The sequence below is a fragment of the Oryzias latipes genome, chromosome 3 (genome assembly GCF_053564925.1).
Source record: "Oryzias latipes strain Hd-rR chromosome 3, Olatipes_Hd-rR_3.1".
Classification (NCBI taxonomy): Eukaryota; Metazoa; Chordata; class Actinopteri; order Beloniformes; family Adrianichthyidae; genus Oryzias; species Oryzias latipes.
Window position 1 is genome coordinate 20,294,004 of NC_136239.1, and position 21,563 is coordinate 20,315,566.

The 21,563-nt window shown below is 38.3% G+C and overlaps 1 protein-coding gene and 3 non-coding genes across 9 annotated transcripts in view; all 4 read left to right on the forward strand.

Moving 5' to 3' along the window:
- Window positions 1-4,321: 4,321 nt before the first annotated feature.
- gpc5a (glypican 5a) overlaps window positions 4,322-21,563 on the forward strand; it is a 124,013-nt gene continuing 106,771 nt past the window's right edge. For 3 of the 6 annotated variants that reach the window (XM_078945138.1, XM_078945135.1, XM_078945134.1), the window contains exons 1-3: window positions 4,323-4,582; window positions 5,870-7,671; window positions 9,429-9,590. In XM_078945138.1, coding sequence (XP_078801264.1) covers window positions 7,533-7,671; window positions 9,429-9,590 — 301 coding nt within the window. In that variant the 5' untranslated portion in view covers window positions 4,323-4,582; window positions 5,870-7,532. Of the gene's footprint in view, window positions 4,583-5,869; window positions 7,672-9,428; window positions 9,591-11,708; window positions 11,923-21,563 lie in introns of those variants that run through there. The other 3 variants (XM_020713154.3, XM_011490229.4, XM_078945137.1) reach the window with 3 other exon arrangements.
- On the forward strand, window positions 6,080-6,185 carry mir18-1 (microRNA mir-18-1). The gene has a single exon (NR_107081.1). It is a non-coding gene; the product is annotated as a microRNA mir-18-1 (primary transcript).
- Window positions 6,411-6,519, forward strand: mir20a-1 (microRNA mir-20a-1). Its single transcript, NR_107082.1, has one exon. It is a non-coding gene; the product is annotated as a microRNA mir-20a-1 (primary transcript).
- mir92a-2 (microRNA mir-92a-2) lies at window positions 6,712-6,814 on the forward strand. The gene has a single exon (NR_107083.1). It is a non-coding gene; the product is annotated as a microRNA mir-92a-2 (primary transcript).

Genomic DNA, 21,563 nt, shown 5'->3' on the forward strand with positions numbered 1-21,563 from the left:
AACCTGTCAACTTCTGTGAGCTTCCTCTCCACAAGGGACACTGTTGCTACTGGCAGAGAAATGGCAAACACAGTAAAGATACCACCAGCTTTTACTCTGTTTTTTTTTTTTTTGGGGTGGAATATCAGGTTTCCTTTGTCACATTATTTTTTCTTTATTTATTTTCAGACCAGCAGAAATGCAGTAATAAAAAAACTGAGGCTTCCAGATGTGCACAAATGTCAACTACCATACTCATAAATAGTTCACTATTCTTAAAGTCCCATTCCAATCACATTTTGATCTAAGTTCCCAGTGGTCTTTTAATTATAATCATGTTGTTTTTAGCCAAAATAAAAAAAAAAGTGCCATATTGTAGGACATGGCTTGGGCAGAGCAACAGTAGTTTATTAGAAATTTCCCTCTGAGCTGTGGTGAGACCCGTGGCGCAAAATGAGCCTTCCCTCATTTCCCATCATCCCTTTGTTTACACTCTTTCCCACTAGTTTACAGTCCCTCACAAACCTAAGCTAACATTACAGGTGCCACAAAAATAGTGAACAATATTGAAGCTATCCAGCTGCATAATGGCTGTTTTCAAACCACCAGAAAAATGAAAAAAAATACATGAATCTATTTGTCTGCAAGTGGATGGATCAGAACGGGGTGGAGCAGAAAGCTTGTGGCCTTCCGACTGTAGTGCCTACAAGCTTTCTATCACAATTATTTTCCTCTGCTCTTGTTTCACAATGATTTGAATAAAACAATACTCACAAATACAATTTTAAGCTTAATTTTCTTTATTATATCTCCTCCATTGTGGGAAAAAATGCTACAAGACCATATTAAAAACAGCTAAAACTATTTTCATTGGAGTGAGTCTTTAAATCAGCTTTATTAGATTGAACTTATCAGCTCAACAATCAGGATTTTTAAAAAAGCCAAAAATACATCACACATTTCCTAAAGTAAAAATGTAGTAAATATGAAAATTTAATAAAAAAATGTTTACGAATCTACAGTTTTCTATTGATGAAAAGTCGGAGGATCTATAAAGAAAAAAATTATTTTCCTTTTGTTGAATGACAAACCATTAAAATGCAATGCATTGTGGTCTATTTGCCAATTTCGTGAGCATTGACGCACACCAGATTTTTACAGAGACTTTTGGGAAATTTTTGAATTGTAGATTCAGAGACCTTGACAAACTGATGAATGCCCTACGTAAAGAAGAGAGAATTCGGACACAACCCCTGTTTTTGCTGTGTGCTTGTGTCTTCACACCCCCTCCCCTTGAAGTGATGGCCTTGTGAGATGTTTTTGTCCCATGTGGGGCTTCACATCTGAATGAGCCGTGGCCTATAGAGGTGAGTTCAGTTGACCCCGAGGTCACACTGAGACAATGGTGGCCTGGCTTCTATAGGAGAACAAAACAGAGACCCCCGGGCTCGTGGCCCCTGTCATGGGAGGGGCTTGCATGCGGTGGGCCATTTTAGAAAAGACGAGGCCGAAGTAGCATTGTGTCAAAAGAGGGTGTTATGGACATCAAGGACAGGTTTAGGTGCTCTGAAGCAGCGGCTGCAGAAACGCTTTGATTTTTCAATGCATCAGAGAAATCTTTGCTCTAAACTAAAGAACTATCACAATAGCTTCACACCTCTATATGTTGCTGCATGTTTCTTTGAGTTAAATCAAGAAGCTGTCAAAAACAACTTCCTCAAATGTCATTATATCTGATACCTGCCCTGTCTAATGCAGATTTTCCATCACTTGTTTAGAAAGCCGGAGGCCGAAGGAGCTTTCATCTGACCCCACGGGACAAAGTAAAGTCTACAACCACCCTGCGTCCACCCACCCCCCACCTCACTTCCATATGCAGAGGAACTACAGGCTTTGTGTGGGGGGTTGGGGGTCATGACTGAGCGCTTCCACTCCCACAGTGTGCTCAGAGAAGTGGAGAGGAACAGCCATTCTGGTGTCAGGGTGAGGAGTTGTCCAGTTATTGGTTAGCCTTAAAGCTGAGATAAAACACAAAAAAAACTATTTAAAAACAGAAACCGCTATCTTACTGAGGACCATCGGGTGATCTATAGTTGATGGAAAGTTGATGGAAAGTTAAACTCCCCTTCAACTTTTTGTTCAATAAAGCCTCTGTGGAAATAAGGCAATTCTGAGCAACACAAAGTTCTATACAAGAGTGCTTCCTGTTAAGAATTGCATTAATAGTACAGTATTTAGATTGCTAGTTCCCTCTGCTGGCCAGCTCTTATACTGTATCGAACCCAAAAAAATGTTATTTTTCCAGGAAAACTCCTTATCATCTTGCAGGCAACACCTCCAGTCCTGAGAAGCTTAAATATGCAATGACTAGAACAATAAATTCTGGTACACGTAGAATGGGTCACCATCTGCAGGTCTTTTTAACCCCTCAACATCTATTTCTAGCTAGGAAAAAAAGAAAGAAATCACTCATGTTTTTGTTTTCAGATTTATGCTAAATTAAGGTAATTTTGGAGCTGAGGTGGTTTACTGCGCATTTGAATCAGGGAGTTTATCTGGAACTTTTTTCAAGCTCCAATAAATGAGTCAAAGTAAAAGTAAGAAAACATTTTGCTGAAAACAATCCATATTGTTTTATTAAACTGTATTGTCTTCCCTTTTAAAATGAAATGAAATCACTACATTTTTTATTCATGTAATGCTGTAACAATTTTTTAAGAAAAAGACACTGATAGATTCTCTTAAGGATTATTTTAAAAAAAGCTGAAACGTTACCTGTGGCATTCTAGTTAGAAAATAGAGTGAAAAGCCCTGCTTTGGGTGCAAAAATCTAAAGCAACTAAAACCCAAATAAAAGTAATTGCTTGATTTAATCTTTCAACCAAATATTGATTACATTTTAAAGCCAAAACCGTTCAGAGTGTAGATCTCTGAAAGATGGAAACTAATTATGAAATTATTAAACCTAAACTTAAGCAAATATTTTTGATTGTTCAACACCTCGTGCAGCTGTAAATATTCTTAATACAATCAGAGTGAACATAATTTCTGTGAGATGATACAATCGTTCCCAAGCTTCAGAGGCCCAATACTCGCTGCATCTGAAATTTATTAAAAATAAATTAAAAAACTAAAGCCCACTTTCAAACTGCATCAGTTCAACAAATAGATTTCCGTTTTTTTTTAATTTAGGTAAATAAAAAGTAATCAAAGAAAATGTAATGTTTAAAAAAAACATATAAAGAAATTAAATAAAACAAACTTTAAAATATGGTAAAAAATATTATGGAAACATTGAAACATAAAATAATTGAAACATTTAAAGTAGCTAATTTAAATGTCAGAGAACCTATATATATGGTCCATTGTATGATGATTTTTTAAATCATCAATTTGAATTCATATTGATATTTGAGAATTACCTTACAGATTTAACACATTTCTTGAGGTATAAGAAGATCTGAAAGTCTGAGATCTGTTAATATTTTATTGCTTAACAGTTTTTTAACAACTTCTTGTTAAATCTCCTAAATTCCAACGAAGGTTGTTTACATTTACATTAAAAGCTAGACGGGGCAAAAAAAGCTGAATTATTTTTGATTTCTGCAAATCTCTCTCTTTTTTTTGAACTGTGCAAACTAAATGTTTGAAATTTCTGATTGATAAAATTGGAAAAAAATAGTACAAAAACCACATCCAGAACTGAGAAAATGAATTGAAACTGATCAGATTTTTTTCCTAGAAAAAAAATGATAAAAAATTACATTTTGGACACGATACTTTTCTAAAAATATGCTTGAAACTAAGGAAATGTAACACAGATCTGATGCAAAATTGTCTCTTATACACTAGAAAAAACAATGATATGATAAACTAAATAGACATTTAAATTACACTGGTAATTTATTCTGCAGATTTTTTTTTTATAATTTATGAAATTTCTATTTTAAAAATTGTTTGATTTTATATAATAATAATACTAAAAGGAAATATAGATTTTTTGGTTTGAAAAAACCTTTAAAACCCGACAAACTGATTTTTTTTCTATTTATTTCGTAAGCAGAATCAAGTCAAATATGTTTTTACTAGAAGATAGCATGAATAAAAAGATTTTTTTTTTAAATGTTGGATGTTCTTCGCAAGTACATCGATAAAAAAATAGAAATTCTATAGATTCTCTTGTAAAACTTAAATGGCTAGTAGAGTTTGTTTTCTTTGAAAGTAATTTTCAAAGATGGGATCTGGATCCCCCCCGCGCCCTCCGCGGAGGAGGTGGAGGCTGGTTGGATGTGGGTCGGAAGTGCTGTAGTTTATGTATGGGGGTTGTAGCTAGATATTTACGTTCAGTGGGAGCCGCCCTTCATTCACCCACATGGTTACCAACTGCCCTCCTTCGCGCCACTTTCCTAACCCCGGAGTCTTCTCAAAACCACGTTCCAGTGGCAGAATTCGGCTCCCGAACAGCGCGGACTTTGTTCAGCGGTTCGTTTGTGTCTGTTGGCGTAAAAGTTTGTTAAAAAGTTGCGCATTTATCCGCCTCTTTTGTCAGCGTGAGTCTCCACAGCAGCCCAAGCAAGTGAGCGAAGATGGTGGATTTCGGCTGGTGAGTGCCTCCAGAGCGCATGTTTATAGCCAAGGAAGTCGGGTCTGTGTTTGGATTCTCGCCGCGAATTAACGACTTTCCTTCCCTTTCGGGGTCTTAGAACGCTTGAAGTAATCTCGAAAGAGCCTCACAATTAGCACATATGTATATATGTTTGATTTTTTTTTTAAGCGATGAAAACAGTGCAACGTGAGGCGCATGGCAGCCCCCTCAGCTCCACCATTGAGGGAATGAGGGAGATTTGAAAAGCTGTGCGGAGCATTCCCCTCCAACAACTAGTTTTTGGTTTGCCCGGCTCTTGTTGGCCCGCACACCGCAGGGAAACATTAGAACGGGACGTATTTAAAAGTTGTAAATGTGGTGAATTCGCCGCGCGCTGTCGAGCGCAGTGGTGTGTGAGTTAAAGTGCTCCCCAGAACAAAGCAGCAGCACATGGGGCAGCTGTAGGCCCCGCGCTTTAGCTCAGCTAGCTTAGCTTCAACAACTAAATAGAACTTAAAGATACCGCAAAGTAAACATGGATATAATATAAAAGTTTGTGTAAAACAAAAAAAAGGATTGAAACAAAAAAGCGTGACACACGTGTTGCTGCTTTATTAATCACGCACGTTTGTCGGTTAGCTGCTAATTGATGTTTTATTACTTTCCGAAGCAGATTTGAGCTCAATTCACTTGTTTACACCAATCTACGCTAAGACGGCTTCCGCACAAATCCTCACATGATATTAAGAGCGACACTGATATCGTGGTTTGGGTGTTTTTAATCGTACAAGCTGATAGCGGCTAAGCTACATGCTCAATCAGCGCACGGCCGCCGTCTGCCCCGCAACGAACGGAAGCCCTGTTTTCAGAAACTCCTCAAACCGCCAACCGAGGCTCATCCGATAAGGGAAAAACACGCAGCTGTGGGTTTTATTGTGTAACACATCATTTCAGGTTAGCGTGGTTAGTTTAAAGTCGTTTGTGCTAAGGTTGGCGCACTTCGAGGCGCCATGTTAAGAGAGGTGGGGGAGGGGTAAACAACATTGGTTTGTGCGCATGCGCACCCGTGGTGCAGAGAACGCGGGCCTTGTGCTGTGCTGCTCATTCATGTTTTCATAAACCTCGTGCTGCCCTGATCAACCGAAGCACCTTAATTGTATTTCCAATCAAATTCTTACCGTTTATAAACAACTTTAGTGGTTTAAAATCCTAACATTTCACACTTTACATTTTAAAAATTGGTTTGTCACTTGTTGCATTAAAACAACTTGTGTTTGTGACTTTATTTTCTTTTTCTTCTTCCAGGTGAACATCACAGGAGAATATGATGCATCAACAGTCCAGACGCAGAGCATGTTGCTGCCTTCCTGGTGTTGCTGGAGTATGATCATTCCCTAATCTGTTTGTGTATTGTCAAAGTGCTTACAGTGCAGGTAGTACATTTAAATACCTACTGCAGTGGAGGCACTTACAGCAGTACACCGACGCTAATGTGCAGACGATTGTGTGTAATGTCATACGATGTACTGTCTTTGTGCTAAGGTGCATCTAGTGCAGATAGTGAAATAGACTAGCACCTACTGCCCTAAGTGCTCCTTCTGGCATAAGGGGCTGTAATATGCGCCACCAGATCAGTACTAATTTCTAATTTGGCCCAATTATCTTGCAGTTCTCTGCTAGTTTTGCATAGTTGCACTACAAGAATAGATGAGTTGTGCAAATCTATGCAAAACTGATGGTGGCCTGCTTGCTCTCCACCTGTTTTGGGGTGGGTGGGGGACGAACGCAAAAAGTTATTTTTTATTTGTGCTTTTGAATGATGGCAAAGACCCTTTGCCAGTTCTCGTCCAGTGATCCCAGTTTCAGCAGTACTAAAGTGCTTATAGTGCAGGTAGTGTTTCTACCTTATCTACTGCAATGTAAGCACTTGAAGTACTTCTAACTGTATTTTTCTGGAGCCCGATGTGTGTGTGTGTATGTGTACAAACACGACAAATCTATTATATTCATCGCTTGGTCAGTTTTGCTGGTTTGCATTCAGCTTTAACCAGCGTTTGCTGTGCAAATCCATGCAAAACTGACCAGACGTATGAGCTCATTTCCTTCCAGGCCATCACTGCTTCGAACCTGCGCTGTCTTTGCACACGTGGAAGATGTCCTGTCCTGTGCAGGTGGGGATTAGTAGCAATGCTGTTCTCCACGAGGTATTGCACTTGTCCCGGCCTGTAAAGGAACGGGGAGATGAAGCTGACCAATGACTTAATGAAAATATAATTTATTTTAATATGAAACTGGTGTCTCCTGTGTGTGTGTGTGTGTTTTTAATTGTGTTGTGATTAAAACATTAAGCGTTTTAAAAGTTTCTTGTGTACTTTTTTGTTGAAATGGAACAATTTGTTTTAAAGACTAATTTTAAAATTAAAAAGGGGTTTCAGATTTAGGATCAATCTTGTTTAAATTTTATTTATTTTTATTTACTATTTTACTTTTAAATGTTACATATAAAAGTGCTTTAACATTTGTTTCAAAGGTTTCCCCTCACAATACAGCTTTTGATTATGAATAAATTAGTCAGAGAATATCTAAATCATTACCAATATATTGCCTTTTTTTCTACAATGATATGTAGTGCACATTGTCAACCTACGTTAAGCTTAAACCTTGCGAGAAATCAACCAAGGTGCAATTGTAAGATGTGTCCACTAGATGGCGCTTTCTGAGCTGTTTTATGTAGAGCAGACGTGGATCGCAGGTATAGTTTGGTTCCCGCCTCTACAGTCGGTCCGCCCGACAGTAACTTGTTTCCAGTCACACCGCCTCAACTTTCTGCAAGCTCTTGGATGTAAAGGTTCTTTAGAAATTTGAACGGGACCTCCTTTAAAAAAACTAAATACTGCCTCACCTGACACCTGGTGTCTAAATCAAGAGGAAATAAATCACTGGGATTATAAAGGCTTCATTTGGTCAGATGGCTGTGCTTTGGACATGCTGCGTTTTTCTTGCGTGTTGCTGTGGATCTGCGCTCGGAAGTCCGAAGAACTGCGACAAAGTGCGTGAAGTTTTTATGTCACTTGGACCGAGTCAGCTCCTTCTAGGTCCAACAACAGGTATGTTTATCATTTGCAGGTTCTGACAAATTAGATGCAACCCATGAAGCACTCTAGTATTCTTTATGGATCATTTTAATTCTCACCCCAAAAAATTGCAATCAGAAGGAGCCATTGGTAGAAATGTGTGTCTGTAAGAATCAGCTTCTATGGATGTAAGGTAAGAATTAATGGTGCTGTTTTAACCCCATGACACTGCGAGCCAAAGCTGCTGAGATTACTCTGTAGTTCTGGGCGCAAAAGAAAACTTTCCTCCCCTCGTTCGCCTTTGTGCACTTACAGCATATAAGTGGCTTTCAGTCATTATTCACTGCAGAGTTCGGTAAACTGGGCCCCGTTTGACTTTCTGAACTTCACGCGCGGTGTAAGTGTGGATGCGGGGATTTCACGTGGACTGCTAGTGAGCCTCCAGCTGAGAAAGTGAGGTTTAGTCCATCATCCCGACACAAACTGCATCTCAAAGATGCTTTGAACCTGCACACTTCCCAGGTCAAAAGGTTTTTAAGATTCTGTTTCAAATGAGTAAATCTCTGAGTTGCGATTAAATATAAATCAGTGTCCTAAAGTTGCACTCAAACTGGTTAAAACCTGGCTGATGGTGTGGTGTCATCTATGATTGAGTGAAGAGAAGCCCCCAGAATGTCCAGAGGTGTCAGTGGTCGGATTATGTCAAACTTTTGGTGTCTTTAGAATCACTAAAACAGATTAAAGTTTGGATTCAGAATCAGAAAGTTAGAATTCTGACTGCAGGGTGTAAAAGCTGGATTTGGATATGCTGGAAAACCTGCACCCGGGGGCCACTTTCATGCTGCCTTATCTGGAAGCCTTTGAATTCCAGCCTGTGGGCCCTCGCCTGCTCTGCTCATTCCTGCACCCTGCAAGGAGCTGAGATAGAGTTCCAGGGCGGAACACCCTGCCTGGGCTTGTCAGACAGACCGCAGACCAGCTCTGGGTTCTTCTTCAAGACGTTTTAATTATTCCCCATGAGTGCAGATAGTTCACCTTCATTCAGGGGGTAAAAAGGTAGATGGGTGTCACTTTGAGTGATACCCCTTTGACCGAATCTTCCAGAATCTAGAAGTTTTGTAAAAACCAGCATCTGACGATGCTGCTTGCAATCAGGTTTAGATTTAAACAGAAGAATCATCCTTATAATCTTAGCATTTAAGGTACACATCCATGCTGTAGAAACTCTTGTGATGTAGTTAGCTGTTGTTAGTGGCCAATTTTTGGCTTTAATAAAATCAATCAGGAAACTGACGCTTCTTCTCACAAGGACCAAAAAGGTGGACCACACCAGTCCAGTTCTGAGGTCTTTCCACTGACTGCAAGAGGATAGACCTGAGAGTTCTGTTGGTGGTTTATAAAGCTTTGAATGACCACCCAGACTTCTCCTGTCATCTGGATCCAGACTTTTGTCAGTTTCTAGAGTCAAAACTAAAAATGGAGAAGCTGCATTCAGATTCTATGCTCCACAAATCTGGAACAGACTTCCACAAAGCTAAGATCTGCTGGAACACTTGGTTAATTTAAATACCTGCCTGCTGTGCACAAAATGTGCCATACAAATAAACTTGCCTTAAATGAAAGGAAAATCAGATTTTTCCACTTGACTTCTTGATGTACAGTGTTTTTAAAAATTTAAATAGACATATATATATTGTTTTTTAATCACTAAGGACCTGTTTTTTATTATTTAAGGAGTACCTGTTGCCTCTTCCTGCTATGTCCTTTATTTTACATTTCTGAACTTGTAGGTAAAGACCTTCAGGTCTGCATGTCCAAGAACTCAACGTGTTGCACCAAAAAGATGGAGGAGAAGTACCAAGTGGCTGCCCGAAGACAAATCCAGACCCATCTACAGGCGTCCAGCTCTGGGCTGAAGCTTCTCATATCTCGCTACGTGGCTGCTTTTCAAGGTAAACGCATTGTGTGTTTGAGCACGAGTGCCCTAACTTTGTATACACGTGCTGAGCACGGATGTTTATCTTGCTGATGTACTGTCTTCACGGTGGAGTGTTCTCTCCAGAGGGAGTTTACCTTGAGACGCCGGAGCTTCTGGGGGCGTTTGGTTGATGTGTATTTGGGTTTACTTGAGACTGAAACAGAGCTGAGTTTGTCCTCCCTTTAGATCTGCCCCAGGCATCTGATCTTCAGGGCAGATATCTTCTGTTTGTTCCTGTTAGCGCTTGGGAGGTCATCTGTAGGGGCAAATGTTTGTCCCAGATATTAAATGATGCTTTTAGCGAAAGCCTCTTGTCAGCATCCAAGGTCTTCTGATATGGGAATAAAGCATCTAAAAGATAGCAAACATGAAAAATCTTAAAAGTCGGCTTTGGTTTCTGGGTTCTCGTCCTTTCTCCATCCTGTTGCCCAGCCACGACACGCTGCGACTTGTCCTCTTATTGCTCACTGCCTGCCCAGTGTGCCTTGTTCCTCTAACTGATGGCTGAACATGGGTGTGCAACAAATGCAGCGCTTATGACTAGAACATACAGTCGAAGACTTATCATTATGCCAATTCACTTTAATGATGACTCTTAGTCTGAAGAAGGGCTTGTTATCCTCCCCAAAAACTGGCATGACTTACAGGGAGAGCCTCTCATGATCACAGTTTTTAGTTGCAGGCTGAGGGGGCGATTCACTGCTTTTGAACACGTTTCATCCACCAATTCTGGCTTTGTGAGGAAGATTTCTTACATTCTTGATGTACGAACAGTCACAAATGACACTGAAAATAAGGTTGGAGATATTTTAAAAAGAATATAAATATAAAGAATTTAAGGTAAAATATCACTAACAGAAGGGATTGCATCATTGTGGCACTTATCTCAGCACAGTTTAACAAAAGAAACCTCCCAATGTGTTATATATATATATATATATATATATATATATATATATATATATATATATATATATATATATATATATATATATATATATATATATATATATATATATATATAGTTCTGACACAACAGATGTGTATTGTTTTTGCCTAAATATTCTGTTGATCATAGCTACCATTTAAGCTCTCGCTTGAACTTCTAGGTTGTCAACTGCTGTTGGATTTTCAAAATAAGACTCTGAAAACCTGGATAAAGGAATAAGTCATGCAGAACTGAAGGATCTGGAAACTGTTTGGTGGCACACACTTAATGAGTGGTGTTCACACCGTTTTTTGTCTATGAAAAGGCAACCAGTGATCACTTCTGCCAAACCAAACTGTGTTCACAGTCAAACTGTTGTTTCTGCGTAATTCAATTGGCAGCAACGTTTTTGCTAAGATTTTTCTTGTTTACTCATCTTTTTAAAAAAATGTTGGAAAAACAAGAAAACAGTTTGCATTATGACTATTTCCTTTACATTTTCCTGCAACGATGTTAGAACTCAGGTCTGATAAGTTGTCGTCTTCTGGTTTATTGTGATTTCTCAGCTCCAGCCTTGCCCCTCCACACTTAACCAGCTGTCACTTTAAAATGATACAAAGCCAAGCAGGGAAAAAGCCCTTTGAGTAAAGCAGTTCTCTGGGGAGGTCCCTCAGAAATCCCTCACATCAAAGCCTCTGTCTGTATGTGGGCAAAAAAACAACATCACTTTGACTTTTGTCTAAACTTTAGGGGTAAAACAACACATTTTTAGAAATCAAATCTCCTGCATGACTTTAAGTTCAGGGTATTTGTACTTATCAAAGGTCTCATGCGGGGTCACATCAGCCAAACTGACAGGTCTGTTTTTGGAAAAAAAAGATTAAAAAGAGGATTACATGTATAAGTTATTTTATAAAAAACAAAGGTGAACACAATTTATAAATATTAAGCAGTTACAAATCTAAATTATCCCCAAAAACAACAACATTAGGATTAAATAAAAAAAATAAAAATAAAAGTTCAGTTTAGTTTCACTTGTTTAGATTTGACTTACTTAATGTTAGACTGATTTTAATAAAGAATAATAACTGCAACTCTTTAAAATTATAGTTTTAAAGTATTATTTTGGGTAAGTTCTCATAGCCAGGCAAAGAAGGGAACTATTCCTTTTCATCTAACACACTTTTTTGGATTTTATTGGTTAAACCTGGAGTTTTTGATTTTTTTTTTTAGATAAATTTAAACCAATTATTTTTTTTAAAATCTTTTTAATTTAAAAGAAAACAAAGGTCATCAGCCAAAAACAGTCTGTGCTATCACATAATGTCTGCAACAGCTTCAAAGTTCACCACAGGAAAAGATTACAGTCTTCTACCAGGTGGGTTGGGCCACAGTCCTGTAGATTTAGCTTCATGATGATTGGCAGCCTGCACTGTAATTTGAGAGACAGCCGTAAACAGGCAGAATGTACAATGCATTACAAACACAGACAGGCGGGATGGATGAGTTAAAAGGGAGTCAGCTAATGTGATCATTTGTCTTGTGCAAAGCCTTCAATTAGGCCTCATTAAACGATGCAGCTGAAGGGAGAAGGGGGTGGGGGTGAAAAAAATGCTCCGAGGAACCCATAAAATGCTATTTTAACATTTCCAGGGAGAATTGCAGCTTGTAGTTTTCTTACAGGAAATGATTCCAATCTTAAAGCATATTACTGGTATAGAAGGGAAAAAAAATGTCTTTCTTAAAGCTTAAAATTTGATTTAAATTTTGTTTTTCAAAGTGCAGTTTATTACATAGAACTCTTCCTTTAAAAAAATGTCCCACTGTTTTTAAATATAAATAACCTTGACCTAAAATGAATCGGCCACCTTCATTGTTATTATAAAGTCAAAAGAAAGATAAAATAATACATAGTTGGAGGTACAGTGGGGGTTTTAGCTCTATAGCGTATCACCTTTCCCCCCAGTTCCATGTTTTGTTTTTCTGCAGTTTGTGAGGTTTCTACTCTTTTACCTCCCAGATATGCAGCCTGGTAAGCCATGGCGTAAGGGGAGATCAGGGGAGATCTTGTTTTTTCTTTTCAATAACATGCAGGTTTGTCTCAGATCCATGGCAACGAGCCTGTACAATCCCATCACCCCATCGACCAGGAGCCACATAAAAGTCAAAGTGTCTGCGCTGTGAATCAGCTGTTGAGGGGCCTGAGGATGGAACCGTAGTCTGGAAATGTCAAGTAAAAGAAATGCCCTCCTCTCGGATGAGCATCGATTTCGGAAAGCATTTATAAAAGAACATTTTTGCTCAGCTCTAACTGTTAAAACAGAGGAAAATCAAGTTTTGTTTAGATTAAGTAGTCAAATAAGTACCACCACAAAAGTTCAACTTTGAAGAAATCGTTGAAAATGAAATTTATTTCCCTACATAGGAAAAATATATCACCTTTCATAACATAAAAATAGGATGTGATTGTTATTTAGTCAATCACAAATCACCTTCAAAAACTAGTTAGAAAGGAATTTCTACGAAAATGCAATCATTGAACCTTATTGCTTAAGTCCAGGTACCCAAATTTAGAAATAAGATACAATCTTGCTAGTGTTGAGTCTATTCTATACTGAATGCTTTGATGTGAACCACAAGCATGCCTAAATGCTTTATCGCATATATGTTTAGATAAATATATTTCTATATATTCACATCTATACGAATGTATAGATATATATGTATAGATCTACCTTTTTAAATGATTTTCCCTGCTCTTTTAAGTATGTAAAATGGACAGAAAATTAAGTTTTCTTTTACATTTTCATTTCTCAAGCATAAGATCTTGACCAAGATGTATTGTTTTGGTTGTTTTATGAAAAAAATGGAAATGTTTGCGCAAGAGTATTTAGTGTCAATCCAACATATCTAACTAAATTGGTTGGGTAAATAGAAACAGAACCGCAGAAACTATAAGTCTTAGTGAGCAGCAGTAGACGTGCTATTGCACAACATAGTTAAAGACCCACTCCCATGAAAATCATTTTTTTGGTTGCCTTGCTCTACGCTAACAGTACCGCCCACAACTTAGAGGTGAATTTCTTATGAACATCTGCTCTGCAAAATCTATGTTCTAGGGGATGATTAAGACAAAGTCGTGTCGTAACTAAATTTTCCTTTTTGTTTTTAAATATGTTCTACTTTAAGTTTGTTTGTGAGGCTAGATTGTAGTTAGTTTTGGTTGTCATTTCAGAAATCCGTCCGTTGCTTTTCCTAAACAGAGAAGCTGCAGTCATATTGAAGCAGACATGGCTTACTGTAAATCTCATTAGTGTGTGAATCGTACAAGCTGATTATGAGTTGAAGCCTGACTCAGTGGCTACATAACCTTATAAAGGAGCTGATGATTGATGTGTTCACGTGTGCACATTATAGCAGTTGCATCTAAACCCAGGTGTTTGGTGTGAACCTGCAGAGCCTCATGCCTCGATGGTGTCGGTTTTTCATTATACTTGTCACACGTTAGTCTGTGTTGGGAAGCAACAATGGTGCGAAAATAAGATCAGCAAGGATAATAATAACCATAATTCAAGGATGCAAGGAAATCACCATTGTTTTGTGTCGCCTATAATCTTATCAGGGAAACAGATTTGGGATTATGAAAAATAAAAGAAATGTGTTAAAATATCCAACCCAATTGCAAATGGAATAAAAAAACAAAAGCAAGATAAGTCTAAAAGCATAAAGGGGACAGATGTAGGTAAGTCATTGTGTGTCTTAAGGCCTCTGCTGCATGATTACTTGATGAGCAGCTAGAGACGCGCTGTCAGCCTCAAGTACTGTACATTCTCCTGCTCCTTAAACGTCTGCAGCATGAGGCTGTTGTGTCCATTAACACTTTGTGGCTTGTGGTCTTTCTTCCAGTCAGTTTAGTCATTTTGGTTTTCTGTCTGGGAAGAAAAAAATCCGACAGCCAGGGAAAATCAGCACAGATTTTTTTTTGTCTTGCTGAACTTTTAAGCTTCTGTTTGGTTGGCAGCTTAGGAAGCGCTGACGAATGCGAGACTAAACTTAGAAAACTGACGGCTGCTATCATTCAAGTACTGTGACATTTAATCACAACAGTTGATTTTGATATTGATTTTCTGTTTTAATTTAGCCCATTGACCTTGAATTAAAAAAGAAACTAATCCATAAATAAGTAATATAAGCAAATCAAGCTTTTCTTTATATCATAGTTTTTATATACATATCCTGTGTGCCTAAAGCAAAAAAAAACAAAAAAACTGTAAAGGTTTCTTTGTGGTAGAGTTACTGTTTCAGAACATAAATACCGTTAAGGTCCAGTGAACTCACCACTGGGTTGGCTAACGCCCACACAAACTCCAACATCTTGGCTCTGAGTCCTATGAAAAATATTTTTAATCTGCCTGAAAACAGACAAAAGGAATCATAAATCAGTCAGTCCATAAGGTCAGCTGAGCATCATTTTTGTCCTCATACATTAATATACTGACTTCTGATGTATGTCCAGAGGCAATAAGACATAGGATTGCTGCTTTTTCTTATTGTGGTTTGACCAACAATTTTGAATTCTTGTGCTTTGTGAGATTTCTTTGAAAGACATTTTTCTTTTTTTTTGTTTAGATGTTCTCAGCATTCTTTATGAGACCCATTATGTTCTGGTTGCAAATCTACATTGTGTACTTTCTGGTTTCTTTGGTATGCATTTCCTTAATTAACTTTAAGTGCTAAAAAGCTCAGTCTCTCACAAAAGTCTACTTATATACCAACTTTAATATTCTTTTGTGCGCTAACCATCTCTTTCAGAGCTATGGTCCAAAGGCATCCTCTAAAATCAGGGTCTAAGCTGCAATTTTGTTTAACAAACTACTCGTTTGCAATTAACACTTTCCAAGAATTTCAGACTGAAAACAGTGAGCTCTTACCAAGGGCAGATTTGGTGCAGCACTAAAGCAGCTTTACACCACCCTCTTCAACTGCATTGTTTGCTTCCAGTAAAAGTTCTATCTTGGTCATGGAATTGGCTCCTTGCCTTTGTCAGTGAACATACACTTCTTTTTATGGGATCTGAGATGCTCCTTTGTCTCTGTTGTTTTCACATTGGTCATCTCACCAAAACTTTTGTGTTTCTTATCGAAATGGATTGAGATTTGATTTGATTTATGAGATTATTTTTATTGATTGTAGACAATACAGCAAAAAATCACACAGATATCAAAATTAATACAGAAATAATGAGATGAGTTGAAGCAAAGAATATTATGATGAAAGTTTTTTCAGTACGACACAACATGTTTGTTGTCTAATTTCTACTTGCTCAAATTTCCTTCAAAAAACTTTATTTATAGTTTTTATATATTTTATTCTCTATTCATAATCTTGTTTGGTCCACTTTTCTTTTTTATATTTATTTTCCATTTGTTCTCACTTTTTGTTTGTGGCTGTCAGTTAACAGTTGTGATGAAGAGGGAGTTTTGATGCAAACAGAGTTTGATGAAGGGAGTTTTTGATGCAAACAGATGCTCCTTTATACTAATTTAGATCATAACATTGTCATGGTTTCAACATTGGGACTTGTATTTGTGGACTAAACAAACACTTGCCTCTACATGGCACAACTCTAAGATCCAGTTTTTTCAGACATCAATCAAATAATTTACACCAAAAATAGGTAACTCATCATTTTTCATCACCTTTCACCTCTTTTTTTTAACCTCTGCTGTATGATAAAAAAGGCACGTATCAATGTTCTGTATAAAAAACTATAGACAATAGATTTTCAGCACTGCATTTGTCTTTTATGTTCGTAAAACTTACATGCCATATGATGCTATTATTTCCCAGAACTCAGTAGAATCCAAAATGTATGCATGCATGTTTGCTTTGTCAAGCGCTGAAGACATGGGCCAACTCTATTCCTCTTACTTCACAGAGAGGGAGGTCCAAATTATTATCATTTCCAACAACAAACATCTAGTTTTCCTACTCAGAGGGGGGGGGGGGGGGGGGGGGGTATTTTTGTGCTTGTTTTTATATGATTTATTTTGTTTTGTTGTAATGTAAAGCAATTTGTGTAATGCTTTTATATGAAAAGTGCTATATTAAATAGATTTGATTGATGGATTGATATTGACAATCAACTCTGAAGCTTTTCCTTAAAGGTCTATGACCATGAGACCATGAAGAATCTTCAGGCTCTGGTTCTTGTCTGTATTTCTTTTGCTGTAATTAAACTGCAGTGGTGTGCTTCCCCAACGACATGTAGTGTCACTATGGACACTATGGATTTGGTGAACGATAAAGGGTGTAGCTGGCTGCTGGTGCTCATACTTTGTATTGTTCCTCTGCATGTGTATGCCTGCCTGAAAATATTGGGGCATGTTGGTACTGATAGGATGTTTAAAAAATGTCCTCGTCTACCCCATCAATATCACTAAACTCTTGGGCAGTCTGTGGTTAAACTTGGTGATTTTGAATGGAGGTAAAAGTAATTCTTCAGAGGTACTCTGTTGAATGTAGGTTAGACACACATGCAGGCTTGTCAGTTCTGTTAGTTTTTTCTTCATCTTTTCCTTCCCCCCTGCTTGATACCAAGATGTTTACGAGGTGGAAGCCATGGCCCATGCACTGTGTAAAACCTAAAACCTGGTCCATGGATTTTATTAAGATACCCAGTGGTAGTGGGGAGTGCCTCTGTATTACAAGTAGGGTTCTGTTTATCTCCCCAGACAATTAGTGACCTACCATCAAACCAATCATGCTGAGGCTTTTCCAGGGTTGACACATCCAACACCATTTTTAGTGTCCTGTATCAGTGTTGACAGTGAGGAACAGGGGCCAGTGGGTCAGTGTTTCTCTGTCCTGGTCTTTAGGGACCCTAGTGTTGTGAGTTTTAATTATTTTCTTGCTCCAGCACCTTATTCAGGTCATATAGGTGACACACTTATTCAGCTGGTTCCACTTACCAGCTCTACTTTAAATCACGTGTTTAGGAGCAAGGAAACATCTAAAACATGCTGGTTGAGAGAGTCTGTGAGAACCAGTTTTGACAGACATTGCAGTGAAAGTCCCTAAAAGTCTGTTCATCAAAGGCATCTGTGTCAGTGGCCAACTGGAGGTAGTTTTGGAGTTAGCAGATACCAGTGTAGCTATTGGTTTTGGGAGCGTCTTCAGATTTGTCTGGCTCTCTGCATTTGTAAAATGTCCATGCAACAGAGACAGTGCAGGGAGATACAGCAACCTACAAAAAATGTCAGGTATTGGTGTGTTATCCTTAATTGAACAGATCTACCTGTATGTCCTACACATTTATTAGACCTTTTCAAGTTTAGAACCATTTGAACAATGGGTAGTAGGCCTTGTCTGTTTTATATATGCGAGTGTGCATGTAGGTTGGATTTTTTTCTGGGGCCTCTCTTTAAGATTTTCACAGACTTTGAGCCTGACTTTCCAATTCAAAGATTGAGAGCTGATCAAGAGCAGGACAGTGTAAAAAAATGTAAAGAAAACAAAAAGAGACTGACTGAAAAAGAGAGAAAGTATCGAGTTTGCCAGATCCTATAGAAAGTCTTTCTTCGGGGTTTTAAGTCAGAGGGTTTAAAGGGGAGCCGGATTATTCAGAGTCACTGCTCAGTTCAGCCACACAATTGTGGCTGTTTGCCTCTTTGTGTTGAACTGCAGCTTTTTTGTCAAATATTCTGACTGGTGTGGGCATTTTTCTAATCCTGTTATACTTCTGCGTACCTGCAGAAAAGGATGGACACTCAAGGGAATGCATGTATGCACTTTTTGACAGGAAGTTTGATGACGAAAAAGAGAGAAATGGGCACAGGAAAATGAAACGGCTCATGTCTGGCAATAAGATATGGGACTACAGCCACAAGATGAATCAGAACTCATGAAGATTTGAAGATGAGTAGTCTTAAGTGTTTTGAGTTCTGTGTATTTTTTTTAATATTTTTTTTTGCTATCTACCACCCAACCTAAAATCTCAAGAATTAGATATTATCACCAGTAATATTTAATATTCATATGAAATAAAATTAGCGACAAATTTTTTATTTAACTGTTTTTTTTTTTTGTGGTTGCAGATACTGTACAGTCTCTAGAAGAAAAAAAAATTCCACAACCCAAATCAAAGGAAGGGTTGGAACTTGTCTTGTTGGTAAATGAGTTGTAGTGAGGATGTGCAGACAAGGACTTTTATTTTGTGAACATAGTCTAGGAATAATTTTCTCTATAGGCCATCTAGCAGTTTTTATCCAACTTTAATAAAAAGCAACAACATCTTAAGTCTTTTACAGGGTACATAAGTTTGGGGATTATTTGTACAAAAAGTACACCCATCTATATTATTATAAAAGGACTTGATGAGGTGATGTAATACTGTTGTATCTCATCCAAATTTTTCATACTCGTACAAGATTTATCTTTGCCTCGATTTAATGTAGCCACGAGTGGGGGGCCAAGCAAGCGTCTTATTGTGCTGGTCCCAAGCCTGGATAAATATAGAGGGTGGTGTCAGGAAGGGCATCTGAGAATTTTTGCCAATCCAAATATGCAAATAAGACCTATAATGCTTACACCAGATCGGTCGAGGCCCCGGTTAACAACGACTGCCATTGGTGCTGCTCACCGACAGGATGCTGGTGGTCGAAGAAGGAGAGGAGGGAAGTGCATTTGTAAGCAGTGAAAGAAGACATGAAGGTAGCTGGTGTTAGAGGAGATGATGCAGAAGACAGGGTTAGATGGAGGAAGCTGTTTCGCTTTGGCGACCCCTGAAGGGAAAAGCCAAAAGGAAAAGAAGATTTTTGCCTCGGATCATAAAAGAGCATATTTGGGTGATGTCCCGCCCCGTTAGCATTGAAGCCAAGTTACAGAATAAATGACATTAAGTAAGGAAGCACACACGCCGCGTGATGTCAAAAGAGTGAAACATTTGATATTCTTCCAGAGAAGTCCAACTGAAGTCCCCTCTGAAATAGGTTTGATATATCTATGCTTGAAATAAAATAACAAATCAAACATGTTTTTTTGTCCTTAGCAGTGCTCTGTCTTCATTTTTTCCTAATTTTCCTTGATTTTCACAAAAAAGGAAAAGATTATTTGTAATAGGTTTCTTTAGAAAAGGCAAGAATAAGACCTTTTGTAAGGTTAAGATTTGAGTGAGCTTATGTACACCACTCCGAAACTGCTCAGTTAAACCTTCGCTCAGATGAACATAACTAAAAAAAAAAACACACCACAAATAAGACACTCATTTTCAAAGGAAAGCAGAAAGGCAGCTTAGTAAAGAATAACACTGTGAGATGAGTACAGACCATCCATCTTCTGTTACCACTCAGTCCTGAGCAGGAACACTGGGGTTGCTGGAGCCAGTCCCAGCTATTTACAAGGCAAAGGCCGGATTCACCCCAGACAGTTTGTCAGTCCATCGTATGGCCATACACACCTAAGGCACAATTTAGAGAACTAATCAACCTATGAAGCGACCTTCTAACATGCTCCACTTAGAAAGGACCCCGTTGTGATTCGAACAAGAGCCCCAACACTATTCCTCTGCACAGCCATGAGGAAAGTCAGAGTCAGGAAAGTAACATTTTTTCTTTCAGCTCAGAAATAATTGTTCATTTTACCTTAATTAAAGCAAGCACTTAAATACTCCTACAGTATTTATCCTAACTCAGGCGGTTTGTACACAGATACTTTTTTTTACCCCCTTTTCTTTTATTTCAGTGTCTTCTGCAGCTTTACTAGACAGGCCTTTTTAGCCACCAGCAGACACATCCTGACATCTGGCTGAGGCTCTGTCATCGCTCCTGCAATGAGAGCTTGTTGTTTCTTCTTAAAGAATTGCCTTTCCATTTCACAAATGTGGACTTGAGCAGCTTCTGATGTGTAATGTTGACAGGCAAACAGCCAGCATAACCCGGGCTGCTTCTTATTTCTCTGTGCATTTAAAAATTCAGTTGTTCCCCGCTCATACACAGCTCAACTATGTGCCCTAAAAATACATAAATTTGTGTGCCCATTTGAAATGGAGATTTTTTTTGCTGTTGGCTGTTTTCTTAAGGGCCTTTTTGAGATTAGATTATGCAGGACAGGAAGTTTTTTTAAACAGATTAAAAACCTCTTCCTCCACTTTTGTAGAAAATGCGCATAGTGAACAGCAGTAGCAAAAGCAACAGAGTTGCTGAGCTTATAGTCTTAACATGTTCTAAAGGGTTGATGGGATGTCCAAAACTATTTTTAATGTTCTGGAAAAGAATTCCAGAACAATCTGCCTGTTGAGTTACAGATAAAACACACAACTACTTTCTTTTAGTCTGGAGGAAACTGGGATTTCAATGCAGACACGGTGTATTTTCAAAGAAAACACACGTGTGATGCCTGCAGCTCATTTATACAGAGTTGTGTTTCTCTGTTTGACTTTCGTTGCTTAGAAAACTATATTTATTCTGTCATTTAGAAGAAATGTTTACGAAGTTAGAGATCAGTCTTTGGGATCAGTTTTTAGTGGCAAAAGAGATCTAAACCAAGCAATACTGTCGACTGTGTTTTACCCTCATCCTGTCAGTTTCTGCTACATGGCAGCTGTGATTGGTGTAATTGGCATGACTGACAAATAAGTGTTTTTTTACTGCTGGTAGTCCTGCATGTGTCGCCTGTTCAGCTGGTAAACAATCATTTAAAAATCACTTCCTCCATTTATCCCTTATAAGATAATGTTAGTTTTGATAAAAAATTATAAAAAGAAACACTTTACATGCTTAAACTACAAAGTGCAGGGGATGATATCTAGAGATTCCCTGCGTTGTGCTTTTACAGCCTGGCATGCCAGGTGGTTTTTGCACAGAGCCATCTGGCAAGCCATCAGTATAAAAGCAACACTTTCAGAAATGACTTGGCAGGTCAGTAAATGGCCCGTCTGTCCACCGCCGCCTGGAGCCAGTTGCTAAATCAAACTCTGGCCTATTCCTTAGATGAACAAAAAGTTGTTTTCTGAGTGAAGCT